Here is a 23750-nt window from a genome sequence, read left to right as displayed (position 1 = left end):
ACTGGCAGCCCTGAGCGTCGCAGTCATGCCGGCCGGACCCGTGCAGGCGGTGCCTCCGCCGCCGCCGGTGGCCACCGAGCCTAAACAGGTACTACTCCCCGAGCGCCTCAGCCTGCAGCGCTAGCGTGGGCCTGGGTGCTCCTCATTCGCGTAGGAATAAGCGGCCGCTATGAACCGCTTGGAGGGACTGCAAGTCCCAGGAGGCTGCGCGCTTTGCGCGCTTCCCACGCTATGGTGCAGTTCTGGCAGCGAAAGGAACCGCCCTGAACAGGGTTCTCCAAAGTGGTCCGCGGATCCGCAGCATCGGCACGAGCATGGAGCTTCTTAGAAAATCGGAGTCTCCGCCCTAGACTTTTTTTTTTTTTAAGTAGGATGGGGTTTCACCATATTGGTCAGGCTGGTCTCGAACTCCTGACCTCAGGTGATCACCCACCTCAGCCTCCCAAAGTGCTGGGATTACAGGCGTGAGCCACCGCGCCCGTCCCCCAGACCTTCTAAATAGGAATAATTGAACAAAATCCTAAGGTGATTGATTAAAGTGTAAGAGGCAGTGATCATTTGATCCTCTGAGAAGATTCTGTGATCTGTGGAGTTGGGGCCACTGGCCACAGCCTTTGCCCACTAATGTCTAATTTCTCAGCCTGCACGGTACGTTTTAGGATGTTAATTCTCAGAATCTGTTTCGGTGTCTCTCCCAAGCCAGACACTACAGCAGGCTCCCACGTTTACCGGAATGAATGGGGCACAATCCTGTCTAGGGAGCTCATAGGCTAACGGGAAGGCCGACGTGCGAGAATGCTCACCAAATGTTGATTGTCCTCCCGATGACCGTCAATGATACGGTGCCAGCCCACCCTTAATAAAGCTCTCCAATCTCCAGTGTGCATAAACCATTGTAGTATGGTGTGATATGCTCTGTGATAGAAGTTTCAGGTACACATCTAATCAACATTGCTTGCTGGGGTAGAAGGGATATTAGGGTAGGGGAAGCCCACAAGAGTGAGAGGTAAATTCCTTCTTTTAGAAGAAGGAATAGGCCAATCGCCGTGGCTTCGGAAGGTCAAGGCGGGTGGATCACGAGGTCAGGAGTTCAAGACAAGCCTGATCAGTAAAGTGAAAACCCATCTCTACTAAAAATACAAAAATTAGCCTGGCGTGGTGGCGCGAACCTGAAGTCTCAGCTGCCCGGGAGGCTGGGGCAGGAGACTTGCTTGAGCCCAGGAGGCGGAGGTTGCAGTGAGCCAAGATCACATCACTGCACTCCAGCATGGGTGACAGTGAGACTTCTCCCTCTCAAAAAAAAAAAAAAAAGGAGTAGGAATTCGTCAGGTAGGTGACTAGGGAAGGGAAATAGCATCCATTATTCATTCAGCACGTATTTATTGAGCACAAGCTGATCACTACTTTGGGTTCAGAATAAGGGGGGGACATGACTGAAGAAGCCATGCCTTTTCCACAGATATTTAAGTGCCTGTGTGTCCCTGGAATTTTTCCAGGCATTGGGGAAAAATAAGGTAATGGCCAGGTAATATGCACAAAGATACGTACTGAGGTAAGAATCAAACGACGTGTCTAGTCAAGAGTAAATGAAGTGTTGAAGGATAGACTTAGGAGAGTGGTGGCAGGAGATGAGATTCTTACTTAGGATTTGAACTTTTCTTTGTAGACAATGGGAAGAAAAGAGAGGGTTTTTTTTTTTTTTTCTAGTCAGAAAATTCATCTGTGATTAGAAAAGGGAGGGTTTTAAGCCAGATGGTGACATTTGTGTTTCAGAAATTCAGGTAGGCAGACATGTGGAGAATCACTAGGAAGATGGAGATCTGTCACAGTGTTCAAAAGAGGCTGAAGGCCTGGCCTAGATTGGGGCAGAGGGCGGTGGGCAGGTTCTCCAACCAGAGTGATACGTTAGAATCCTGGTTCTGCCATTTGGACATAAGCTCTCCGTCTCTCAGTTCTGTCATCTGTAATGGGAAGATATTAAGAGTACTTGGCCCAGTCCAGTGGCTCACACCTGTAATTCCAGCACTTCAGGAGACTGAGGCAGGCAGATCACTTAGGTTTGAGACCAGCTTGGCCAACATGGCAAAACCCTGTCTCTACTAAAAATAAAAAATTAGCCACGTTTGATGGTGCACGTTTGTAATCCCAGCTATTCGGGAAAGAATTACTTGAACCCAGGAAGCGGAAGCTGCAGTGAGCGAAGATCATGGCACTGCACTCCAGTCTGGGTGACAGCAAGATTGTCTCAAAAAAAAAAAAAAGAATACTTAATCTCATAGGCTTCTTATAAGGTCTATAAGAGTTAATATATGCCGGGCGCGGTGGCTCAAGCCTGTAATCCCAGCACTTTGGGAGGCCAAGGCGGGTGGATCACGAGGTTGAGAGATCGAGACCATCCTGGTCAACATGGTGAAACCCCGTCTCTACTAAAAATACAAAAAACTAGCTGGGCGTGGTGGCACGTGCCTGTAATCCCAGCTACTCAGGAGGCTGAGGCAGGAGAATTGCCTGAGCCCAGGAGGCAGAGGTTGCGGTGAGCCGAGATTGCGCCATTGCACTCCAGCCTGGGTAACAAGAGCAAAACTCCGTCTCAAAAAAAAAAAAAAAGAGTTAATATATTTAAAGTACTTGGGAGAAATACCTGGAATCTACTCCGCTTGATAAAAAATTGTTTTATTTTTATTTTATTTTATTTTGAGATGGAGTCTTGCTCTGTCACCCAGGGTGGAGTACAGTAGCATGATTTTGGCTCACTGCAACCTCCACCTCCCATGTTCAAGCGATTCTCCTGCCCCAGCCTCCTGGGTAGCTGGGACTACAGGTGCCTTCCACCACACCCAGCTAATTTTTGCATTTTTAGTAGAGATGGGGTTTCACCATGTTGGCCAGGCTGATCTTGAACTCCTGACCTCGTGATCCGCCTTCCTTGACCTCCCAAAGTGCTGGGATTACAGGCATGAGGCACCACACCGGGCCAAAATTGTTTTATTAAGAGACGGGGTGTTGTTCTGTCGCCTAGACAGGAATGTCATGGTGTGGTCATAGCTTACTGCGACCTCAAATTCCTGGGCTCAAGCAATCCTCCTACCTCAGCCTCCTGAGTCAGTGGGATTATAGGTGCAAGCCATTGTGCCAAGCTTGATAAATGTTATTATCATTGAGTGTGGAAGCTGAGGAAGAGAGAGGAGCCCCAACTTCCTATTGTGGATGACTAGGTAGCTACTCCTGAGGAAAGAGGTTAGAGACGAAAGTGCCCAGGAGTCAGCTGGACCCGAAGCTGTTCGGTACACAGGAGTGTTCTGGGACATTAATTTGGGTCAGATTGTTTAGCCTAGAGGCAGTAGGGGAAGGGGAGGACACTGAAAACTGAGAACCAAGAACAGAATTGGGCGGGGACGTGGGGTGGGAAACACCCACTTTATAGAGCAGGAGGTGAAATGGGGGCCGGGAAGGAAACTTGAATGGAATGATGAGCAAGAAGGGAAGAATGGGGCCTGGGAGTCGAGAGTTTTGTGAAGGAGTGGTCACCATTCATGCCCACATAATGGCGGTGGATGGTTGTGAGCCGTTGTTTTTGACTTCGTCGAGAGGACTTAAAATGAATGGGGACCAAATGGCAGGTGAGGAAGTGAGACTCGCAAGACTGAAGAGAACTCAGGATGTTTCGCAGCCAGAGGAAGGGGTGGGAGAAGGCAGTGGCAGAAAGGAATCTGAAGGTAGAAGAGAAACTTCATTTTTCTAAGATAAGAGACTTGACCTTTTGTTTACTAAGGGGAAGAAGCTGCTGGAGAAAATCCTGGAATTTATGGGATAGTTAATGCTGAGCATTTCAGTGGAGGCTCACAAAACACTTGAGCATTGAATTGTGGTTAAGGTGTGGAACAGAGTCAGAGAGAGAGGGCATTCAGGGCAGAAGAAGCTGTCAGCAAATAATTTTCCATTTCTTTTTTTTTTTTTTTTTTTTTTTTTGAGACGGAGTTTCGCTCTTGTTACCCAGGCTGGAGTGCAATGGCGCGATCTCGGCTCACCACAACCTCCGCCTCCTGGGCTCAGGCAATTCTCCTGCCTCAGCCTCCTGAGTAGCTGGGATTACAGGCACGTGCCACCATGCCCAGCTAATTTTTTTGTATCTTTAGTAGAGACGGGGTTTCACCATGTTGACCAGGATGGTCTCGATCTCTTGACCTCGTGATCCACCCGCCTCGGCCTCCCAAAGTGCTGGGATTACAGGCTTGAGCCACCGCGCCCGGCAATTTTCCATTTCTTTATTCAGCAAACAATCATTAAAAATTCCATGCCAAGCCCAGCGCTGGGTGCAGGGTTACAGACAAGGCCTGGATTCTGCAATGGTTTCTCAGGATGTAGTCGGAGTCCCTGCATCTGAATCACCTGGGCATTGGGTAAAAATGCAGATTCCTGGTCTCACTGAGATAGTCCAGCTAGAGAAGAGCCAGGGAAGCTACTCTTTTCCCCGGTTCCCCAGGAGCATCCCTTGCAGGTGCAGTGAACTTAACTGCTTTTCTGAAGCAGAGCGTCCTAACCGGAGGGAAGTCTGAGTGAAAGTCTACCCTGAATGATGTCCTAGAGGAGTTTCACAGTAGAGAACCTGTGCCGAACCAGGGACTTGAAAACCTTGTTTTCCTGTTTCCACAGCCCATGGAAGAAGAAGCATCTTCAAAGGAGGATTCTGCACCTTCTAAACCAGTTGTGGGGATTATTTACCCTCCTCCAGAGGTCAGAAATATTGTTGACAAGACTGCCAGCTTTGTGGCCAGGTAACGGAGCTACTTGGGTGGGTCAGAGGTGGGTTTCAGCATGAAGGTTTTTTAGCGATGAATCAGCACAAGGGTTTTTAAAGGGGCATTGGCCTTTTAGTTCATTAAAAACCACAACATTGCCGGGCACGGTGGCTCAAGCCTGTAATCCCAGCACTTTGGGAGGCCGAGGCGGGTGGATCACGAGGTCAAGAGATCGAGACCGTCCTGGTCAATATGGTGAAACCCCGTCTCTACTAAAAATAAAAAAAAAAGTAGCTGGGCATGGTGGCGCGTGCCTGTAATCCGAGCTACTCAGGAGGCTGAGGCAGGAGAATTGCCTGAACCCAGGAGGCGGAGGTTGCGGTGAGCCGAGATGGCGCCATTGCACTCCAGCCTGGGTAACAAGAACGAAACTCCGTCTCAAAAAAAAAAAAAAAAAGATAAATGTTTAATGGCTCTTAGCAATGTTCATGCTTCCCCTTATCCCCTGATATTTTAAGAGCAGAATATACAGAAAAGAGGTGTTGGGTTAAAAATCACCATATTCTCATTACCAGAATAGTTTCTGCCAGCTGTTTTCACTTTTTTCTGTTTCCTTCTGTCCTTGACATCCTTTTTTAGAACCTTGTAATACTAGCAGAGATACTTTTACATTCCGCTCTGTGTTCCTGCCACCACACTCAGCTAATTTATTTTTTTATTTTTTGTAAAGATGGGATCTTTCTGTGTTGCTCAGGTTGGTCTTTAACTCCTGGCCCTAAGTGATCCTCATGCCTTGGCCACCCAAATTGCTGCGATTACAGGATGACCACTGCACCTGGCCTATTCCCAACATTTCATTTTGGCAAATGAAGCTGTGGGGATATCTCTGAATATTTTCTTTCCCTTTTAGATTGTTTCCTTAGAAGAAAATTCTGTGTGGCTCATTACTGGCTGAAAGAGCATCCTTAAAAGATTTCTTAAACATTTTGCCAAGTAGCTTTCTAATTTTGTGCCATTTTCAGCTGCTGAAGAAATAAGAGTGCGTCCAAGTTCCCTTAAAAATAAATATATGTGGCTGGGCGCGGTGGCTCAAGCCTGTAATCCCAGCACTTTGGGAGGCCGAGGCGGGTGGATCACGAGGTCAAGAGATCGAGACCATCCTGGTCAACATGGTGGAACCCCGTCTCTACTAAAAATACAAAAAAATTAGCTGGGCATGGTGGCGCGTGCCTGTAATCCCAGCTACTCAGGAAGCTAAGGAAGGAGAATTGCCTGAACCCAGGAGGCAGAGGTTGCGGTGAGCCGAGATCGCGCCATTGCACTCCAGCCTGGGTAACAAGAGCGAAACTCCGTCTCAAAAAAAATAAAAATAAAAATAATAAATATATGTGTCGGGCGTGGTGGCTCACGCCTGTAATCCTAGCACTTTGGGAAGCCGAGGTGGGTGGATCACCTGAGGTCAGGAGTTCAAGAGCAGCCTGGCCATCATGGTGAAACCTCATCTTAAAAAATAAATAAATAAAATAAATAAATAAATAAATAAATAAATAAATAAATAAATAAATGTGAGGCAGGAGCAGGGCTGGGAACCAGGTTAAAAAAAAGAAAGAATCAATCAATCAATAATTGCGACCAGCCAGGTACAGTGGCTCACACCTGTAATCTCAGCACTTTGTGAGGCCGAGGCAGGCAGATCACCTGAGTTCAAGACCAGCCTGACCAACATGGAGAAACCCATCTCTACTAAAAGTACAAAATTAGCCGAGTGTGGTGGCATGTGCCTGTAATCTCAGCTACTTGGGAGGCCAGGAGGCAGAGGTTACAGTGAGCTGAAATCATGCCATTGCACTCCATTCTGGGCAGCAAGAGCAAAACTCTGTCTCCAAAAAATAAATAAATAGATAATATGACCAGGTGAGGTGGCTCACACTTGTAGTCCCAGCACTTTGGGAGCCTAGTGGGAGCCTAGGATGGGAGAATCACTTGAACCCAGGCCTTGGAGACCATCCTAGGCAACATAGTGAGACCCCCTTCTCTACAAAAAATTAAAAAAATTAGCTGGGCATGGTGGTGCATATCTGTAGTTCTAGCTGCTCGGGAGAATCACTTGAGCCTGAGAGGTCAAGGTTAGGATCATGCCAGTGTACTCCAGCCTGAGTGATAGAGCAAGACCCTATCTCAAAACAAAATAAAATACCCAAACCATGCACATCCTAGATTGGTTTTTAGCTATGGTGATTGCTTTTGTAGACATTTCTAAAATCTGTGAGCTGGGTGTGGCTCATAGATTTTCCAGCACTTTGGGAAACTGAGGCAGGCAGATTACCTGAGGTCAGGAGTTCGAGATCAGCCCGGCCAACATGGTGAAACCCTATGTCTACTAAAAATAGAAAAATTAGCTAGGCATGGTGATGCATGCCTGTAATCCCAACTACTCAAGAGGCTGAAGCAGAAGAATCACTTGAACCCAAGAGGCAGAGGTTGCAATGAGCTGAGATCATAAAACTGCATTATAGCCTGAGTGACAGAGCAAGACTCCATCTCAAAAATAATAATAAATAAGTAAAATCTGTGACCTTATCATTTATGTTGCAACGAAGAGACAGACCAGTATCTGAGTTAAAGCAGGCATGCAGAACTCTGTGCTTCACTTCTCCTGAGTTCACATGTATTTATGGAGCATGCAGTAGAAATCCACAACTGAACCATTTTCCAAAAAGAGTTTTTTCCTAGGTTAGGCTTATCATTTCCTGCATGTTCCTGTCAAGAAACTGAAGGGGAAATTACCCTTAAAAAGTCCCACCAGCTGGGTTGAGTCAGAATCATGTCTTTTTCTGTTGAAATCTATTCCTTGTGGTAGAGAGTATGATTCTAAAATTAACGTTAAGATAATTTAAAGCAACAGAATAGCTTGGAATGAACCTTCTCATTGTTTCGTCTTTCAGATTGTTCCCAGATGGGTAAAGTTATGGCTTAGGCAGTGATACAGGAGGTGACCAGGGCCCCTTTTTCTAGAAGCCCTTTGTCTGCCCAAGGCATTTGTTGGGTGTAGTGGTCTAGTTTAGCAGGATTTAAGTGTGCTTTCACCTTCATTCTTATTTGTGGTTTGCATTATTCAAGGAAGGGGAAGAATTTTTTTTCCCAAAGTGTGAGGTTCCAGTTGGACTAATGCACTGTCAAATTGAGACCTCATGGTATTAGTCACCCTGCAGGGTATGACCAGGACTTGCTGAGGAGCCAGCCTGCGTGTTGATCACTAGTGTGGCACACATTGCTGTGGCGCCTGATCTGGGGCACAGCACTTCCTGCACCATGTCTCCTGTGTCTCTCCTAAATTAAAAATTTTTCTTTTTTTTTTTAGAGATGGAGTTTTGTTTTGTTGTCCAGGCTTGGATATGATCTTCTGGACTGAAGTGATCCTCCTGCCTCAGCCTTCTGAGTAGCTGGGACTGCAGGCGTGCGCCACCATGCCAGGCTCCCACCCCCTCTTAAACTCATGGGGCAGGAATGTGAAAGTCTGAAGCGAGTAGAGCCAGCCGGCTGGCACCAGACGCCAGGGCCATGTCTTGATGTGTTTGGGGCAGCTCTGAGTACAAGGTTCTGGCCAGAGGAGCAATGGAAAGCCCCACAGACATCTCACACTCAAATCATCTAAAATGTATGATTTGAGAAAACTTTGAGGGCCAGGTTCAGTGGCTCACGCCTGTTATCTATCACTTTGGAAGGCCAAGGTAGGCATATCACTGGAGCCCAGGAGTTCGGGACCCGCCTGGGCAACATGGCGAAACCCCATGTCTACAAAACTATAAAAAAAATTAGCCAGGCATGGTGGTGCATGCCTGTAGCCCCAGCTGCTCAGGAGGCTGAGGTGGGAGGATCCCTCGAGTCCAGGAGGCAGAGGTTACAGTGAGCTGAGATTGTGCCACCACACTCCAGCTTGGGTGACAGTGAAACCCTGTCTCTAAAGCAAAACAAAAGACTTTGGCATCTCCTCAATAATATTTCAAGGTAGAAAGGGAAACTGGTGTTAGCTACTTTTTACACATGGAGAAATAGAAGCAATGAGTAGTTGGTAACTTGTTCTGGTTAAGAGTGAGTCAGTAGTGAACCTGAAACTTGAACGTGTTCCTATCCTGTGTCTTTAAGATTCGTGTATTTTCTGACTGACACAGGTGTTGCATGTAAGTGTGGCACTTCGAAGGATTACCATTGGGACTTTTTAAAAATCAGGGTTCCCTAAACATCATTACAGGGATATTTTTTCATTGTCCTGCGGTTTTGAAGGCTTGTTGGGAACATGGGGGATATCCGGGGAACCATTCCAGATGCAGACAGCGGTGGGAGGCCTCCTTGCTGATCTTCCCACACCCCTGTCATCTGAAGGCGCCTTATAAGGGTGTGTGAGCCTGGGTCCTTGCTGTGCATGTTTCCTGTGTGGGCCTTACCAGTATTACTGGGTGATTTTAGGCAGTACTTGGACAAGGCATTAAACCAAAAAATCTGGTTTTTTGTTTTTGTTTCTTAAAGACAGGGTCTCACTTTGTTGTCCAGGCTGGAGTACAGTGACACAGGTTCTAGCTCACTGCAGCCTCAGACTCCTGGGCACAAGGGATCCTCCCACCTCAGCCTCCTGAGTAGCTGGGAATACAGGCACGCCCCCCCGCCCCCCATGCCCAGCTAATTTATTTTTTATGTTGTTTTTTTTTTGTAGAGATAGTATTTTGCCTTGTTGCCCAGGCTCAAATCATCTAAATTTTCATGTCTTTCAGTCTTTCTCGTTATTCAAAGGACAAAGCCTACGTTTGGTGCTCATGTACCTTACACCTCTCCAGCACTTGCTACCCCTTTGAACTAAGAGAACTAGTCTCAGCAAACTTCGAGCTAAACTTTGACAATATTACTTTATTTGCATTGTATTCACTTTTGACTACCTTTTGTGGGTAAAGGTGTACTTTTTTTTTTTTTTAATTTTAAGTAGTAATATGTACCCTCCATTTTAAATAGATTTTTCTAAGTAAATAAACTTTATTAAAAGAAATGAGCAATAGCCTAAATGGTTTTGGAAATGGCAGAACTGTAAGAGGAGCTAAGGAATGACTGAGTTCAGGGAGACCCTGTGGTAGAAGTGGCCTGGTTCAGGCTGAATGAGACAGATGACACTGATCGCCAATGCCAGGAGGCTGGAGGAGGATGTCTGCTGTGTCTGGAGGCTGGGCTGGTTTGAGCAGTGGGTGTGGTGGCAAGAAGGGTGTTCAAATGGGCGGTGTTCTGGATCTCAGCCGGCACAAGGGGTGTGGTGTTAATTCTTCCTGTTTTTTCTCCCTCCAGAAACGGGCCTGAATTTGAAGCTAGGATCCGACAGAACGAGATCAACAACCCCAAGTTCAACTTTCTGAACCCCAGTGACCCTTACCATGCCTACTACCGCCACAAGGTCAGCGAGTTCAAGGAGGGGAAGGCTCAGGAGCCGTCGGCTGCCATCCCTAAGGTCATGCAGCAGCAGCAGCAGGCCACCCAGCAGCAGCTGCCCCAGAAGGTTTGGAGCCCAACCCCACCCTGCCTCACTTATGCAGGGCCGAGAGGGAAGCAGGGATAGGGAGGAGGTACACAAATAACTCTGCTATCCAAACCTCACAACCACCGAGGGAGAGAAGTGAGGTCGTCATCCCCATCTCACAGAGGCAGGCTGAGGCCCAGACAGCGAAGTACCGATGATAGTTGGTGTTTCCCAATCACTGCTTGTCAAGCTCTGCGCTTTACTTCAGGAGTCTTGTCTCACTGACTCTTCACAGAGGCTGTAAAAGGAATCTTGAGAGTCGAGGGAAGTGGGATTTATTCCAGGCCTTGCTCAGGGTGTGAGGACAGTGCCATGATGTGTGAAGGACTTCCTACCTGGTTGTGCTGAAGGATGCAGTGTGGCCTGTGCTGTCCCTTCCCTTCTCTCTCCTCTTCCCAGGACCCCTCCATCTGGCCTCCCCTGATATCACCCTCCCGGTGCTGAGGCCCAGCACTAGGGACTGTTAGGGTTATGAATGAAGAGAGAGGCTGACATGTTGTTCCTCCTGTCCAGACCTGGGCTGTTCCCTTCACTTTTCTGCACTCCTTAACCGTGGTGGAAAAGACAGCCCCTCCTTTTGCAGTGGGATAAAGAGGCTGAAGTCAGGTTCTAAGACCTTGCATTGCAAGGTACCACTCCTAGGGCCTCAGGCTACCTCAGTTTCCTCATCCATAAAGAGGATTCACAGTACCTGTTCTGCAGCATGCTTCATGCAGAGGTCATGGAAACATTTTGTACAGTGGGGTTCTCTGCACACATGCAGGCCTTACTGCTCTTCTATCCCTCTTGGGTGGGATTTTTTTTTTTTTTTTTTTGAGACAAAGCCTTGCTGTTGTACCCCAGGCTGGAGTGCAATGCATGATTTTGGCTCACTGCAACCTCTGCCTCCCAGGTTCAAGCAATTCAACTGCCTCAGCGTCCTGAGTTGCAGGGATTATTATAGGTGCCTGCTACTATGCTCAGCTAATTTTGTATATTTAGTAAAGACGGGGTTTCACCATGTTGGCCAGGCTAGTCTCGAACTCCTGACCTCAGGTGATTCGCCCGCCTCGGCCTCCCAAAGTACTGGGATTACAGGCGTGAGCCACCGCACCCAGCCTTGGATGGGATTTAATAAGCTATATTTTTGTTGGATCTTCTGTCATCCAGTTTTGCCTCTCTCTTTTAAGGCAGGTGCAGCAGAGATACAGAGGGGCATGGTTCTCACTGGAGCCATTCATGGAGTTGAGGCCATAGTTGACTGGGAACTCAGTGCTCTTGTGATTTAGAATTCTCTCACACCAAGTGCTAGTGGTGCATACATAATCAACAGACGTCTAGAGGTTCACAGCTGTCCTGCTGAGGGGTGCGTGCCCATGCCGCCTCCCCTCTAGAGCCTGTCCACCCCTGTGCCTCTCGCCTCATACTCCCTTTGCATCTTAGGTCCAAGCCCAGGTAATCCAAGAGACCATCGTGCCCAAAGAGCCTCCTCCTGAGTTTGAGTTCATTGCTGATCCCCCCTCCATCTCAGCCTTTGACCTGGATGTGGTGAAGCTGACAGCTCAGTTTGTGGCTAGGAACGGGCGCCAGTTTCTGACCCAGCTGATGCAGAAAGAGCAGCGCAACTACCAGTTTGACTTCCTTCGCCCACAGCACAGCCTCTTCAACTACTTCACGAAGCTAGTGGAGCAGTACACCAAGGTGCCTGGGCAGGGTGGGGCTGGGGTCTTATGCCCAGGGAAGGAAGGCATCTTACCCTTGGAAACACTGTGTCCACTCACTGTCTACAAGGACATTGCTTCTCCATGGGGCCTCTGAGCAAACATTATGAATCCCAGTGTGATGTAAAATCCTGATTTCTGTTCAGTTATTTCTTTAAGTGCAACACAGACTGCCTGTTTCCAAAGGGAAGGGAAACAAATGGTTGCTAACTACCGTTAGGCGATTGCCTGCTGTGTGACAAGGCCCAGTGGTGCTTGCTGCTTGGAAGTACATTTCCATTTTCCGTTGTCTAATAAGGTCCTAAGAAGAAGCAAGCCTTTACCAGTTGTCTCATTTTACCTAAGTTAGTCCTCACAAGAAGCCATAGGTAAGTGGTTTTTTTCCCCATCTTTCAGAAGCAGAAACAGGCTCAGAAAGGTGAAGTCACATACTCAAGGTCTGGCAGCTAGTAAATAGCTATGCTGAGATTTAAACCACCTTTGACCCTAAAAGTTTGGTTCTTCAGCTTATAAAGTACCTTAAATTGGAAATAGCATTTAAATAGGCATTGAGAGAGACTTTGATGTGATATAAGTCAGTATAACTAATGTGACTAAGAAATTATGTATGCAGCATCTTCTCATTTAATTTCCAGTAGCCTATAAGGTAGTCACTATTGTTATGTTCACTTTACAGAAGAGAAAACTGAGGCCCAGAGAAGTTAACATGGCCGGGGTCACATAGCTAGGAGGTGACAAGCCTGGGGTTTGAGCTCTGGCATTTTTACCCCAGACCCTAAGAGCTCAATTACCATGTGAGACAGGGCTGCAATCAAGACTCTGGACAAGGCTGGGCATGGTGGCTCACGCCTGTAATCCCAGCACTTTGGGAAACTGAGGCAGGCAGATCACCTGAGGTTGGGAGTTCGAGACCAGCCTGGCCAACATGGTGAAACCCTGTCTCTATTAAAAATACAAAATTAGCTGGGCATGGTGGCGCATGCCTGTAATCCCAGCTACTCAGGAGGCTGAGGCTGGAGAATCTCTTGAACCTGAGAGGTAGAGGTTGCAGTGAGCAGAGATCACGCCATTGCACTCCAGCCTTGGCAACAAGAGCAAAACTCCATCTCAAAAAAATAAATAAAGAATCTGGACAATTCAGTTCTGACATTTAAAATAATCAGAATATAGGCTGGGTGTGATGGCTCTCTTCTGTAATCCCAGCTCTTTGGGAGGCCAAGGCGGGCGGATCACCTGAGGTCAGGAGTTTCAGACCAGCCTGACCAACATGGAGAAATCCCATCTTTACTAAAAATATAAAATTAGCCAGGCATGGTGCTGCATGCCTATAATCCCACCTACTCGGGAGGCTGAGGCAGGAGAATGGCTTGAACCACCCAGGAGGCGGAGGTTGCGGTGAGCCGAGATCACGCCATTGCACTCCAGCCTGGGCAACAAGAATGAAACTCTGTCTCAAAAAAATATGTATAATATTAATTTATTGCAAAGTGCACTGGTATAGCTTTGCCTTTGGCATATTTTTCTTGCTACATACATCGTAGAGGTGGTTTTTCTTCCCTTTTCAGTGGGATGGTCCGTACATCTGTTCTTGATGTACAGACCATCCCACTGAAACATCACCTCAAAGATCTGACTTGAGAGGATTTCCTAACTTTACTCACTCTAAGTATATAATTAGAAAAAACTGTAAAAATGTGTGTGTTTAGAAAATGACCAAATCCAAAAGCTAGTATGGTAGCTAAAATAACAGTCATTGAAGGTCCAAGGCCAAAGGGTTACTATAAATATACAATATCAATTTTAAGTGAGCACTGGATTAGTGTCTCCCAGTGGACTGCTTCCAGGGTTAAAGGTCCCACATTATTATTAATTTTTTTTTGAGATGGAGTTTTGCTCTTGTTACCCAGGCTGGAGTGCAATGGCGCGATCTCGGCTCACCACAACCTTCGCCTCCTGGGTTCAGGCAATTCTCCTGCCTCAGCCTCCTGAGTAGCTGGGATTACAGGCACGCGCCACCATGCCCAGCTAATTTTTTGTATTTTTAGTAGAGACGGGGTTTCACCTTGTTGACCAGGATGGTCTCGATCTCTTGACCTTGTGATCCACCCGCCTCGGCCTCCCGAAGTGCTGGGATTACAGGCTTGAGCCACTGCGCCCGGCTCCCACATTATTTTTTATTCTGTTACATTCCTGTTTTTTTTCTTCTTCAGAACTTGGGTATTGGCATTTACCACTTTTAACTTGAGAGTACTAGTGTCTGTTTCTAGCCATGGAAGACTCTGAGCAGATAGATTCTTGGGATAGAGGCACAAGGAGGATTGGAATAGGGCTGAGCCACTTTGCCAGTGGCAGTAGAAGCTGTTGGGGCTGTTTAGAACAAAAGCCACATTTGTTCTCTCAGTAAATATACGTTGTCACACATTATTCAGGGTGCTAGAGATCTAAAAGAACAAAAGAGAAAAATCCCTGTCTTCGTGGAGTGTCTAGTCTAGTGAGAAGTCAAGGGCAATGTTAGTGTCTGTCAGATGGTACTATATACTATGGAGAGAAAGAAAGCAGGGGCAGAAATAGAGGTGGGGCAGGTAGTCTGTGGTTCTGAAGAGGACAGTCAGGGGAGACCTGCGTAGTATTTTCAAAGGGATAAGAGCAGGTCAGTCTCATGAAAGCAGCCGTCTTCATACTGACCGTGTTCTAGGTAATCTGCTAGTGCTTTGCATGCTTTCCTGCTAATCCTTAAAGTAGCCTTTTCAAGTTCATGGTACCACCTTTGGTGGTGCCACTATTTTGGAGAAGGAAATCAAGTTACTGAGGTTAAGTAACTTACCCAAAGTCCCATAGCCAAGTGGAACTGGAATTGGGACACAGAATCCCATGTTTCTCATCTCCTGTGCTTTATCACAGGCCCCGGAAGGTTTCCTCTTTGTCCTGCCTTATGAAGCACTGACAATTGCTTTAACTCTTCTGTATTTCAGATCTTGATTCCACCCAAAGGTTTATTTACAAAGCTCAAGAAAGAGGCTGAAAACCCCCGAGAAGTTTTGGATCAGGTAAACGGAATTGGATTTCTTGCAACTAGTTACTGATGATAGGTTCTGTTTTATGTTTGAAAACAGTCTCCGCAGCAGTACCTTGTTATGTTCCAGTCACAGGAATGGTGGGAAAAAGGCCTTGTTGGCTACAAAGTCCAAAGAAACCTGGAGTCCAGATGCTTCCCAGCATACCACAACTTTCTGCTTTGCTCTCAGCCTCAGTATGTCTCCTTTTTTACTCTAGCTAGAGGGCAGAAGGCCAGCTCCCAAGCCAGTCACAGGGTGGAATTTCCATTCTGTCCAGACTCTGGGTATCGGTGGAACCAGGTGCAAATACCATAGTTTGGAACCATAGTTCCATTCTGTTTTGAAGGAGGCACTGGCTTTGATGAAAGCCCTGGAGGTGGTAGCCTCATCAGGAGCAGACCCTGCTTCAGCTTAGCACCAAGCTCTTTCCCATCCCTGCAGGTGTGTTACCGAGTAGAATGGGCCAAATTCCAGGAACGTGAGAGGAAGAAGGAAGAAGAGGAGAAGGAGAAGGAACGGGTAGCCTATGCTCAGATCGACTGGCATGATTTTGTGGTGGTGGAAACAGTGGACTTCCAACCCAATGAGCAAGGTGGGTCTGTGAGGAGTGACTCTAGATGGGAAGCCAGGAATTCTGAGACTTCCCGGGAGACCTTGCACAAGTGTTCCCAGAGAGCAGCAGAATCTCTCAGAGGACTTTTATCAGTATCTATTTCCTCTCTCTGCTCCCAAAAAACTTCAGTTTTACCACTTTGCCCAAGATAGATTCAATACGTACTTGCCAGACCCTAGATGGGCCTCTGGAGGTAGCTGGAGAGAAAACAGACATAGCCCCAGCCCTTGGAGAGCTCAGACAGGGTAAATAGATGGGTGTTTAGTAAGGAATGCCTTTGCCCCTGGCTCCCTCTAGGGAATTTCCCGCCTCCCACCACACCAGAGGAGCTGGGAGCCCGGATCCTCATCCAGGAGCGATATGAGAAGTTTGGGGAGAGTGAGGAAGTTGAGATGGAGGTCGAGTCTGATGAGGAGGATGAGAAACAGGAAAAGACGGAGGAGCCTCCTTCTCAGCTGGATCAGGACACCCAAGTGCAAGACATGGATGAGGTAAGCTGGTGGGTGGGCCTGTGGGATGACCTTTCTCCCTGAAGCCCCTGGAAATAGAAGTGCTCTCCACTAGTCAGATCCAGCTCCGTTGTGAGCCTTGAAAGGAGGCGTGAGTCCTGAACAAGGCTGCACAGCTGCCCCAGCCCAGGCAGCACAGAGCCTCTTTCCAGCTCTGGCAACAAAGATTCATTCATAGGCAAGGATCTAAAAGCTGTGCCGACCTGTTCTGTGGCTGCCTTCCTAGCCCGGACACTCTGCTTTCACTGCCTCATGCCAACCCTCAGCTAGGGAACTCTCTGCATGATCCTATTCTGTTTTGATCTCTCAGCTGGGCTCCAAGCTCCCAGAGTTCTTGTAAATGTAGCCCACACTTCCTTTCAGGCATCCCTACCCACTTCAAGCCCAGGCCCTCCAAGCAGGCATGGAGTCTCCCGAACCAAACTGTTCTCCCCCACTCGGAAAGAATTTGTGCACAGCTCGAGAAGAAAGGGCCCCTGTGTCTGTGGGAATTGACTTTTTCTTTCCCTCCCAGCATTGCTGTGTAAGCGGCTACCATTGATTGCCGACTCGCCCCCAACCCCCACCCCACTGGCCCTCCCAGCATGTTAAGTGCCCTTGGCCTCTTGGGACTGCCTGGTGCCAGCTGCTGGAAATGCCTGGGAGGAGTGCTAGGACCATGGCCCCAGCGCTCCCATTCATGCTGTGAGGAAGCAGCTTGGCCTGCTGCCGGCTGGCCTCAGCTGCCCTGGGAGGCTTAGCACATGGATGCTGGCTGGCAGAGGCCAAGGCTCCTTGCCACACAGAGAGCTGCCAAGTTCAGCTATAGGGAGGTAGCCTCAACTCCCCTCTGAGTCCTGCCATTGCTTTGCTTTTCAGGGTTCAGATGATGAAGAAGAAGGGCAGAAAGTGCCCCCACCTCCAGAGACACCCATGCCTCCACCTCTGCCCCCAACTCCAGACCAAGTCATTGTCCGAAAGGATTATGATCCCAAAGGTAGGGTCTGCTTCCCTGCCCTCAGGCTGACCAGGAAGGTCGTGTGTGCCCACGTGTGTTCTTCACACCTGTTTTTCTAGAAGGGCTGGAGGTGCAGCTTATTGTAAAAGCATTGCCAGCCCACTGTTAGAGCAGGCGTCCCCAAACTTTTACACAGGGGGCCAGTTCACTGTCCCTCAGACCGTTGGAGGGCCGCCACATACTGTGCTCCTCTCACTGACCACCAATGAAAGAGGTGCCCCTTCCTGAAGTGCGGCGGGGGGCCGGATAAATGGCCTCAGGGGGCCGCAATTTGGGGACACCTGCGTTAGAGATTTCATGGTGGGGAATAGGGCCCAGTCATCTATGGTGCCCTAGTGCCTTTCACAGTGCCAGGTATAAGATAACACTGAATGGACGCCTCGATGGATGATGCATGAATGAAATACTACCCACTTAACCCAGGTGGCCGCCCACCAGTGTTCTTACTGAAACATGTTTCCTTTTAGCCTCCAAGCCCTTGCCTCCAGCCCCTGCTCCAGATGAGTATCTTGTGTCCCCCATTACTGGGGAGAAGATCCCTGCCAGCAAAATGCAGGAACACATGCGCATTGGACTTCTTGACCCTCGCTGGCTGGAGCAGCGGGATCGCTCCATCCGTGAGAAGCAGAGTGATGATGAGGTGTACGCACCAGGTGAGGTGGGGGTTCCAGGAGAGGCCGTGGTAATCTCCAAATTACAGTTAGCTGTTACTGAGCAAACATAGAAAGCAACAGTTGAGGTCAACAAAAGCTTTTGAGGAGAGATGCAGCCTGTGGTATTGCGAGAGAACTCCACTTCCCAGCAGGACTCCCCAGAGAGATTCCCCAGAGGCACACTGAATGACATGTGCCTGTTGACATCTCAGAGCAGGCTCAGGCTTTAGCTGAGAGGGCTTTCTGTGCCTGCTGAGGAGAGCACTGGTGGCTGGAGTACCCTGAGCTGCTTGGAATGGGGCAGGAACTGTGCCAGAGGTGGGAGACTGGGCTTCTAGTTTTGATTCTGCCACTTACACCATGTGGCCCTTTGCACACTGTTGCCCTCTTGCCATCCTTTTCATTTTATTTATTTATTTATGTATATATTTATTTATTTGAGATGGAGATTCACTCTGTTGCCCAGGCTGGAGTGCAGTGGTGCCATCTTGGCTACTGCACCCTCTTCCTCCCAGGTTCAAGTTGTTCTCCTACCTCAGTCTCCCAGGTAGCTGGGATTACAGGCACGCGCCACCACACCTGGCTAATTTTTGTATTTTCAGTAGAGATGCGGTTTCACCTTGTTGGCTAGGGTGATCCTCCCGCCTTGGCCTTTGAAAGTGCTGCAATTACAGGCTTGAGCCACTGTGCCCAGCCTGCTATCCTTTTATAAGTCAGAGGAGTTGCACAAGCACTGGGTTTATCGGCTTAGTACTGATAGGGCAGCTTTCCCCAAGTCCAGAGGAGAAGAGTGCCGTGCTGGGGCCCCAGGTCACCCTCATTCCATGGAACCAGTCTCCACCCTGCACACCAAGAAAGCTACTCTCTTGTCAAGACACCTGGTTTAGTTTCCCTTTCTATCTTCTGCCTTTCTTTTGTGACTGTACAGGTCTGGATATTGAGAGCAGCTTGAAGCAGTTGGCTGAGCGACGTACTGACATCTTCGGTGTAGAGGAAACGGCCATTGGTAAGAAGATCGGTGAGGAAGAGATCCAGAAGCCAGAGGAAAAGGTGCGGCTAAAGTGGATCCTAGTGCCTTCTCTGCCCTCCATCTTCCACACTTGGGCTTAGTTCCAGGAGCATTGTGGCTTTACTTTCACTTGCAGGTGACTTGGGATGGCCACTCAGGCAGCATGGCCCGGACCCAGCAGGCTGCTCAGGCCAACATCACCCTCCAGGAGCAGATTGAGGCCATTCACAAGGCCAAAGGCCTGGTGCCAGAAGATGACACCAAAGAGAAGATTGGCCCCAGCAAGCCCAACGAAATCCCTCAACAGCCACCGCCTCCATCTTCAGCCACCAACATCCCCAGCTCGGCCCCACCCATCACTTCAGTGCCCCGACCACCCACAGTAAGCCAACATCACCCCTTCAGCTTGCTTTTTAGAGCTTGGTTCTTGAGGTTGGACACTGTTGGCTGAGAAGGGAACTGTCTTATAGTGGGACCTGAGTGTCAGGTGGGTCAGTTTGAAAGAGAAAGAGCCCTTTAAATGCAAGTGGGAACCTCTAGCTTGATCTGTTTGTGGAGGAGGATAGGAACAGGGAGGGAGGTGAATGGCAAATGTGAGAAACCAGTTTGCGTTGGAGGAGGGCTGTGGGGCTTATTGGGTCTTTAAGAACTGCTGGCCTTTATCCAGGAGGCTTAGTCGAGGTCTCAGCCTCTGAAGTGGCCCTCTGTTTGCCACAGCAGCTGGTCGAGTTTGACCCACGAAAGTCCCAAGCAGAGAGAGAGTGTCACCCTGGGGCTTTTCAGCAGCTCAGTTCCTATTGGATGTCCAGTGTAAGGCCACAAGGGACCAGGATGGAGCTGTCTAACCTCCATCCTCAGAGCTACAGGTGGCCAGTTGCCAACTGTGTGTGCCCTTGCTTGGAGTCCAACTTTGGCTTCCTTTAACTTGTGGGTCTCTTTCCTGCACAGATGCCGCCTCCAGTTCGTACTACAGTTGTATCTGCGGTACCCGTCATGCCCCGGCCCCCAATGGCATCTGTGGTCCGGCTGCCTCCAGGCTCAGTGATCGCGCCCATGCCGCCCATCATCCACGCTCCCAGAATCAACGTGGTGCCCATGCCTCCCTCAGCCCCTCCTATCATGGCCCCCCGCCCACCTCCCATGATTGTGCCAACAGGTCAGTATCTTATGTCACTTTCCAGGCCATTAGGTTAGGGACCACAGGCCAAGTACTGTCAGCAGAGCTGTGGCTGATGCCTAGTGCCAGCTGTTCCATCAGGGAGTCCAGCTCACAGGAGAGCCCTGGCTTCCTATGTGAAAGATCCGAAACCCTAGAGCTGGGAGCCACAGTTCCTGTAGAAATGGGAGGCTGATGTGGTATAGCTGGTGCCTGTGCATTCAGGGGTCAGGTCCCCGACAAGCTCAGAGGCCTTAGAAATGCTTATGGTTGCCTGGCACTAGCTCCTTCCATCAGTCCTGCCCTCCTGCACACCTCTGTTGTCCAATCCGGGCAGACTCAGCAGGGAACATAGCACTTCACACCTGTGACTAGAGGAAACCTTTGCAACCTCCCCTCTCAACTTCTCACCAGCCCTGAGTCTTGGGTCCCTTCAGCCCTCTTATTCTTGTCTTTGCAGCCTTTGTGCCTGCTCCACCTGTGGCACCTGTACCAGCTCCAGCCCCAATGCCCCCTGTTCATCCCCCACCTCCCATGGAAGATGAGCCCACCTCCAAAAAACTGAAGACAGAGGACAGCCTCATGCCAGAGGAGGAGTTCCTGCGCAGAAACAAGGTATGTGATCCCAGAATGCTGCTGAAGTTTCTAGCTGGAGAGTTCAGTCCCACCCCTGTCATACACTTCCCAAACTGACCGTGTTTCACTCCCAGTCTTGTTTCTGGGGCCTAGGTCAGCCATTGGAGGCATCTAAGGGCTTCTGAGCGCACAGTGAATGTGGGGCCAACAATTGGAGGAGCAGAGAGCATTAGTGGTGATGGGGAAGGTGGTGGTGGCAGAGGTGGTGACTGTAGTGGTCCCCCTGGTGTGGACTTAACAGAGGCCAGCAGGGAGAACAACTCACCAGTGAGAGGGACCCTAGACACCTGGAGGAAATTTTATGTGGTGTTTTAAAGATTCATACGGCTTTTCCCCCCCAGCTCAAGTCCTTAGGAGGTGATTGTGTTGGGCTCCTAGAATAAGGGGAGGTGGGGCCCTTGTCACTGCCGGTCTCTAGGGAAGCTGTCAGGCTGCAGTAAGGAGGCAGAAACTGCCCCAGCCTCTGCTCCCCCAGTGTATTTGACCAAATTATTTATTACTATTTTTTTTTTTTCAACCTCTGCCTCCCTGGTTCAAGTGATTCTTGTGCCTCAGCCTCCCGAGTAGCTGGGATTACAGGTGCGCACCACCACACCCAGCTAATTTTTGTATTTTTAGTATTTTTGTAGAGACGGTGTTTCGCCATTTTGGCCTGGCTTGTCTCGATCTCCTGGCCATAAGTGATCTGCCACTTTGGCTTCCCAAAGTGTTGGATTACAGGCATGAGCCATCACACCCACCCTATTTTTTGTTTTTTTAATAATCTCATTTCTTAAACACTTAACTCAGCTGAGCACGGTGGCTCACGCCTGTAATCCCAGCACTTTGGGAGGCCGAGCCTGGCCAAAATGGTGAAAACCCAACCCTACTAAAAATAAAAAGTTAGCTGGGCACAGTGGCAGGTGCCTGTAATCCCAGCTACTCGGGAGGCTGAGGCAGGAGAATCGCTTGACCTGGGGGACAGAGGTTGCAGTCAGCCGAGATCGTGCCACTGCACTCCAGCCTGGGCAACCAAGGGAGGCTTTGTCTCAAAAAACAAAAACAAAAACAAAACAAAACAAAAAAACGCTTAACTCAAGTAGCAGGATAGAGCTAAGTACTTTTTGTATTTAATACTCAAAACAGTCATGCTCACCCCTGTCTGATGAATAATACATTGAGGCTCAGACAGACCTTGTTACCTGGGAAGCTGAGTTGGGAATCCAGGTCTTCTGACCCTGCAGGTCATATTCTTTTCCCTTGGGATGTGCAGATTATTTTCACCTAAGTTCTTCACTTTAGCTCCAGACTCACCAGGAGACAAAATAGAGATTTAAAAAAAAAAAAAAGAAACCTAGTCTTGCAAAGGAGGAGTGACTTCTACAACCTCACAAGTGGTGTCAGTGGTGAATCAGGCCAGAATCTAGCAGCCCAGATTCACCGATGACATTGTCTGGACAGGCCTAGGATAGCAGAGCAGAGTTCCTGACTGGCTCAGGGCTCCCTGGGTATAATGACCACCTCCTGTTTTATAGGGTCCAGTGTCCATCAAAGTCCAGGTGCCCAACATGCAGGATAAGACGGAATGGAAACTGAATGGGCAGGTGCTGGTCTTCACCCTCCCGCTCACGGACCAGGTATTATGGGCTGCTGCCACAAACTGGCATCAGGTGCATGAGAACCAAGAGGTGAGGGGAAAGCTTCCTCCAGCTGGCCTTAGCAAGGAGTTGAATGACCTCTGCTTGATTCCACAGGTCTCTGTCATTAAGGTGAAGATTCACGAAGCCACAGGCATGCCTGCAGGGAAACAGAAGCTACAGTATGAGGTGAGTCAGTTTGTCCACAGACCTGCCCCTTGGATCCTGACACCTCTGCTTACACAGAAGCTAAATCTCTCATGGAAACAGAAAGGGGAGTGGAGTGATATCTGGGTGTCGCCTTGAATCCATCCTAAAAGTGATGATTCTGGCTAGGAGTGCTGGGGCAGGTGTGCCCAACAGTGCAGGGCTCTGGTGGGGACACAGTACAGTCTTAGGAGGGATCTGTAAGATTCTTTGCCTCAGTGACTGGGGATACAGATTTAGGGACACGACTTAGGCATACTCTGGTTCCAGTGATTGGGCTGTCCCTGCTGGTATGATCTTGGGCAGCCTGACTTGGAGGGGAGAGTCTAGCCCAGACTGATGCCTGCCAGGTCACATGGAGAGCTTACGTTCTTCTCTAAACTTTAACAAATCCCCGCTCTGGGGCCTCAGTTATCTCTGTAAATTGAGGCTGTTGGACTAAGTGATTCCAGAGTCAGAGCTCCATGGGGTTGGTCAGGACCAACTTTTTGGGGGAGTTAAGCTTTTGAGTCAAATGCTGATAAAGGGGAGGTGCATAATTGGTAGGAAGAAAGCAGATGGTGAGAGGAATGAGAGGCCTCTAATCCCCAACATGCTACTGTCTCACAGGCTCCTGTATTTGCTAAGTTCAGAGCACAAACGGACCAAGTGCACAGTTGTAAGGTTGTAGCGGTATGCTCGAGGCTGGGTTGCCCCATGCTAAGGCATGCTCTCTTGTTTTCCAGGGTATCTTCATCAAAGATTCCAACTCACTGGCTTACTACAACATGGCCAATGGTGCCATCATCCACCTGGCCCTCAAGGAGAGAGGCGGGAGGAAGAAGTAGACAAGAGGAACCTACTGTCACGTCCCTGCCATTTTGCCTCTCCTGTCTCCCACTCTCTGCCCCAGACCCAGGAGCCCACCTGAGGCCTTGGGCCCTGTCTGCATATTTGTTTCCCTCTTACTCAGTTTGAGAATTCAAATTGTCCTGCAGGGGTTCATTCCCCTGACCCCTTCCCACATTGGTAAGAGTAGCTGGGCTTTCTAAGCCACTCTCTGGAATCTTTGTGTTAGGGTCTTGATTTGAGGACATTGAGCTCTTCAAGCAGCCATTAGCAACTGAGAGCCCAGGGATGTCCTACAGGATAGTTTCATAGTGATAGGTGGCACTTGGTTAATAGAATATGGCTGTTAATGTCATTAATCATTTTGTACCTTGACATGGATTGTCTAATAAAACTCTTGGACCCTTCTTGTGAAATCACTTAAATAAGACTTGTGTCCTGTCCAGACTCGAGGCAAAAGTAACACTGCACAGG

The 23750-nt window shown here is 48.8% G+C and overlaps 1 protein-coding gene across 1 annotated transcript; it reads left to right on the top strand.

The window, feature by feature from the left end:
• The first annotated feature begins 3 nt into the window (after positions 1-3).
• On the top strand, positions 4-23683 carry SF3A1 (splicing factor 3a subunit 1). The gene is made up of 16 exons (XM_039462367.2): positions 4-88; positions 4654-4775; positions 10068-10275; positions 11719-11976; positions 14969-15043; positions 15494-15644; positions 15963-16156; positions 17033-17150; positions 17639-17824; positions 18753-18874; positions 18970-19215; positions 19782-19989; positions 20450-20604; positions 22140-22241; positions 22359-22430; positions 23174-23683. The coding sequence occupies exons 1-16, from the start codon at positions 26-28 to the stop codon at positions 23273-23275; spliced, it is 2382 nt and encodes a 793-aa protein (XP_039318301.1). The 5' UTR covers positions 4-25; the 3' UTR covers positions 23276-23683.
• The last annotated feature ends 67 nt before the right edge of the window (positions 23684-23750 follow it).

Source organism: Saimiri boliviensis, chromosome 21 (assembly GCF_048565385.1).
Source record: "Saimiri boliviensis isolate mSaiBol1 chromosome 21, mSaiBol1.pri, whole genome shotgun sequence".
NCBI lineage: Eukaryota > Metazoa > Chordata > Mammalia > Primates > Cebidae > Saimiri > Saimiri boliviensis.
The sequence above is the reverse complement of the archived record's forward strand: the minus strand, read 5'-3'. Positions and strand labels throughout refer to the sequence as shown.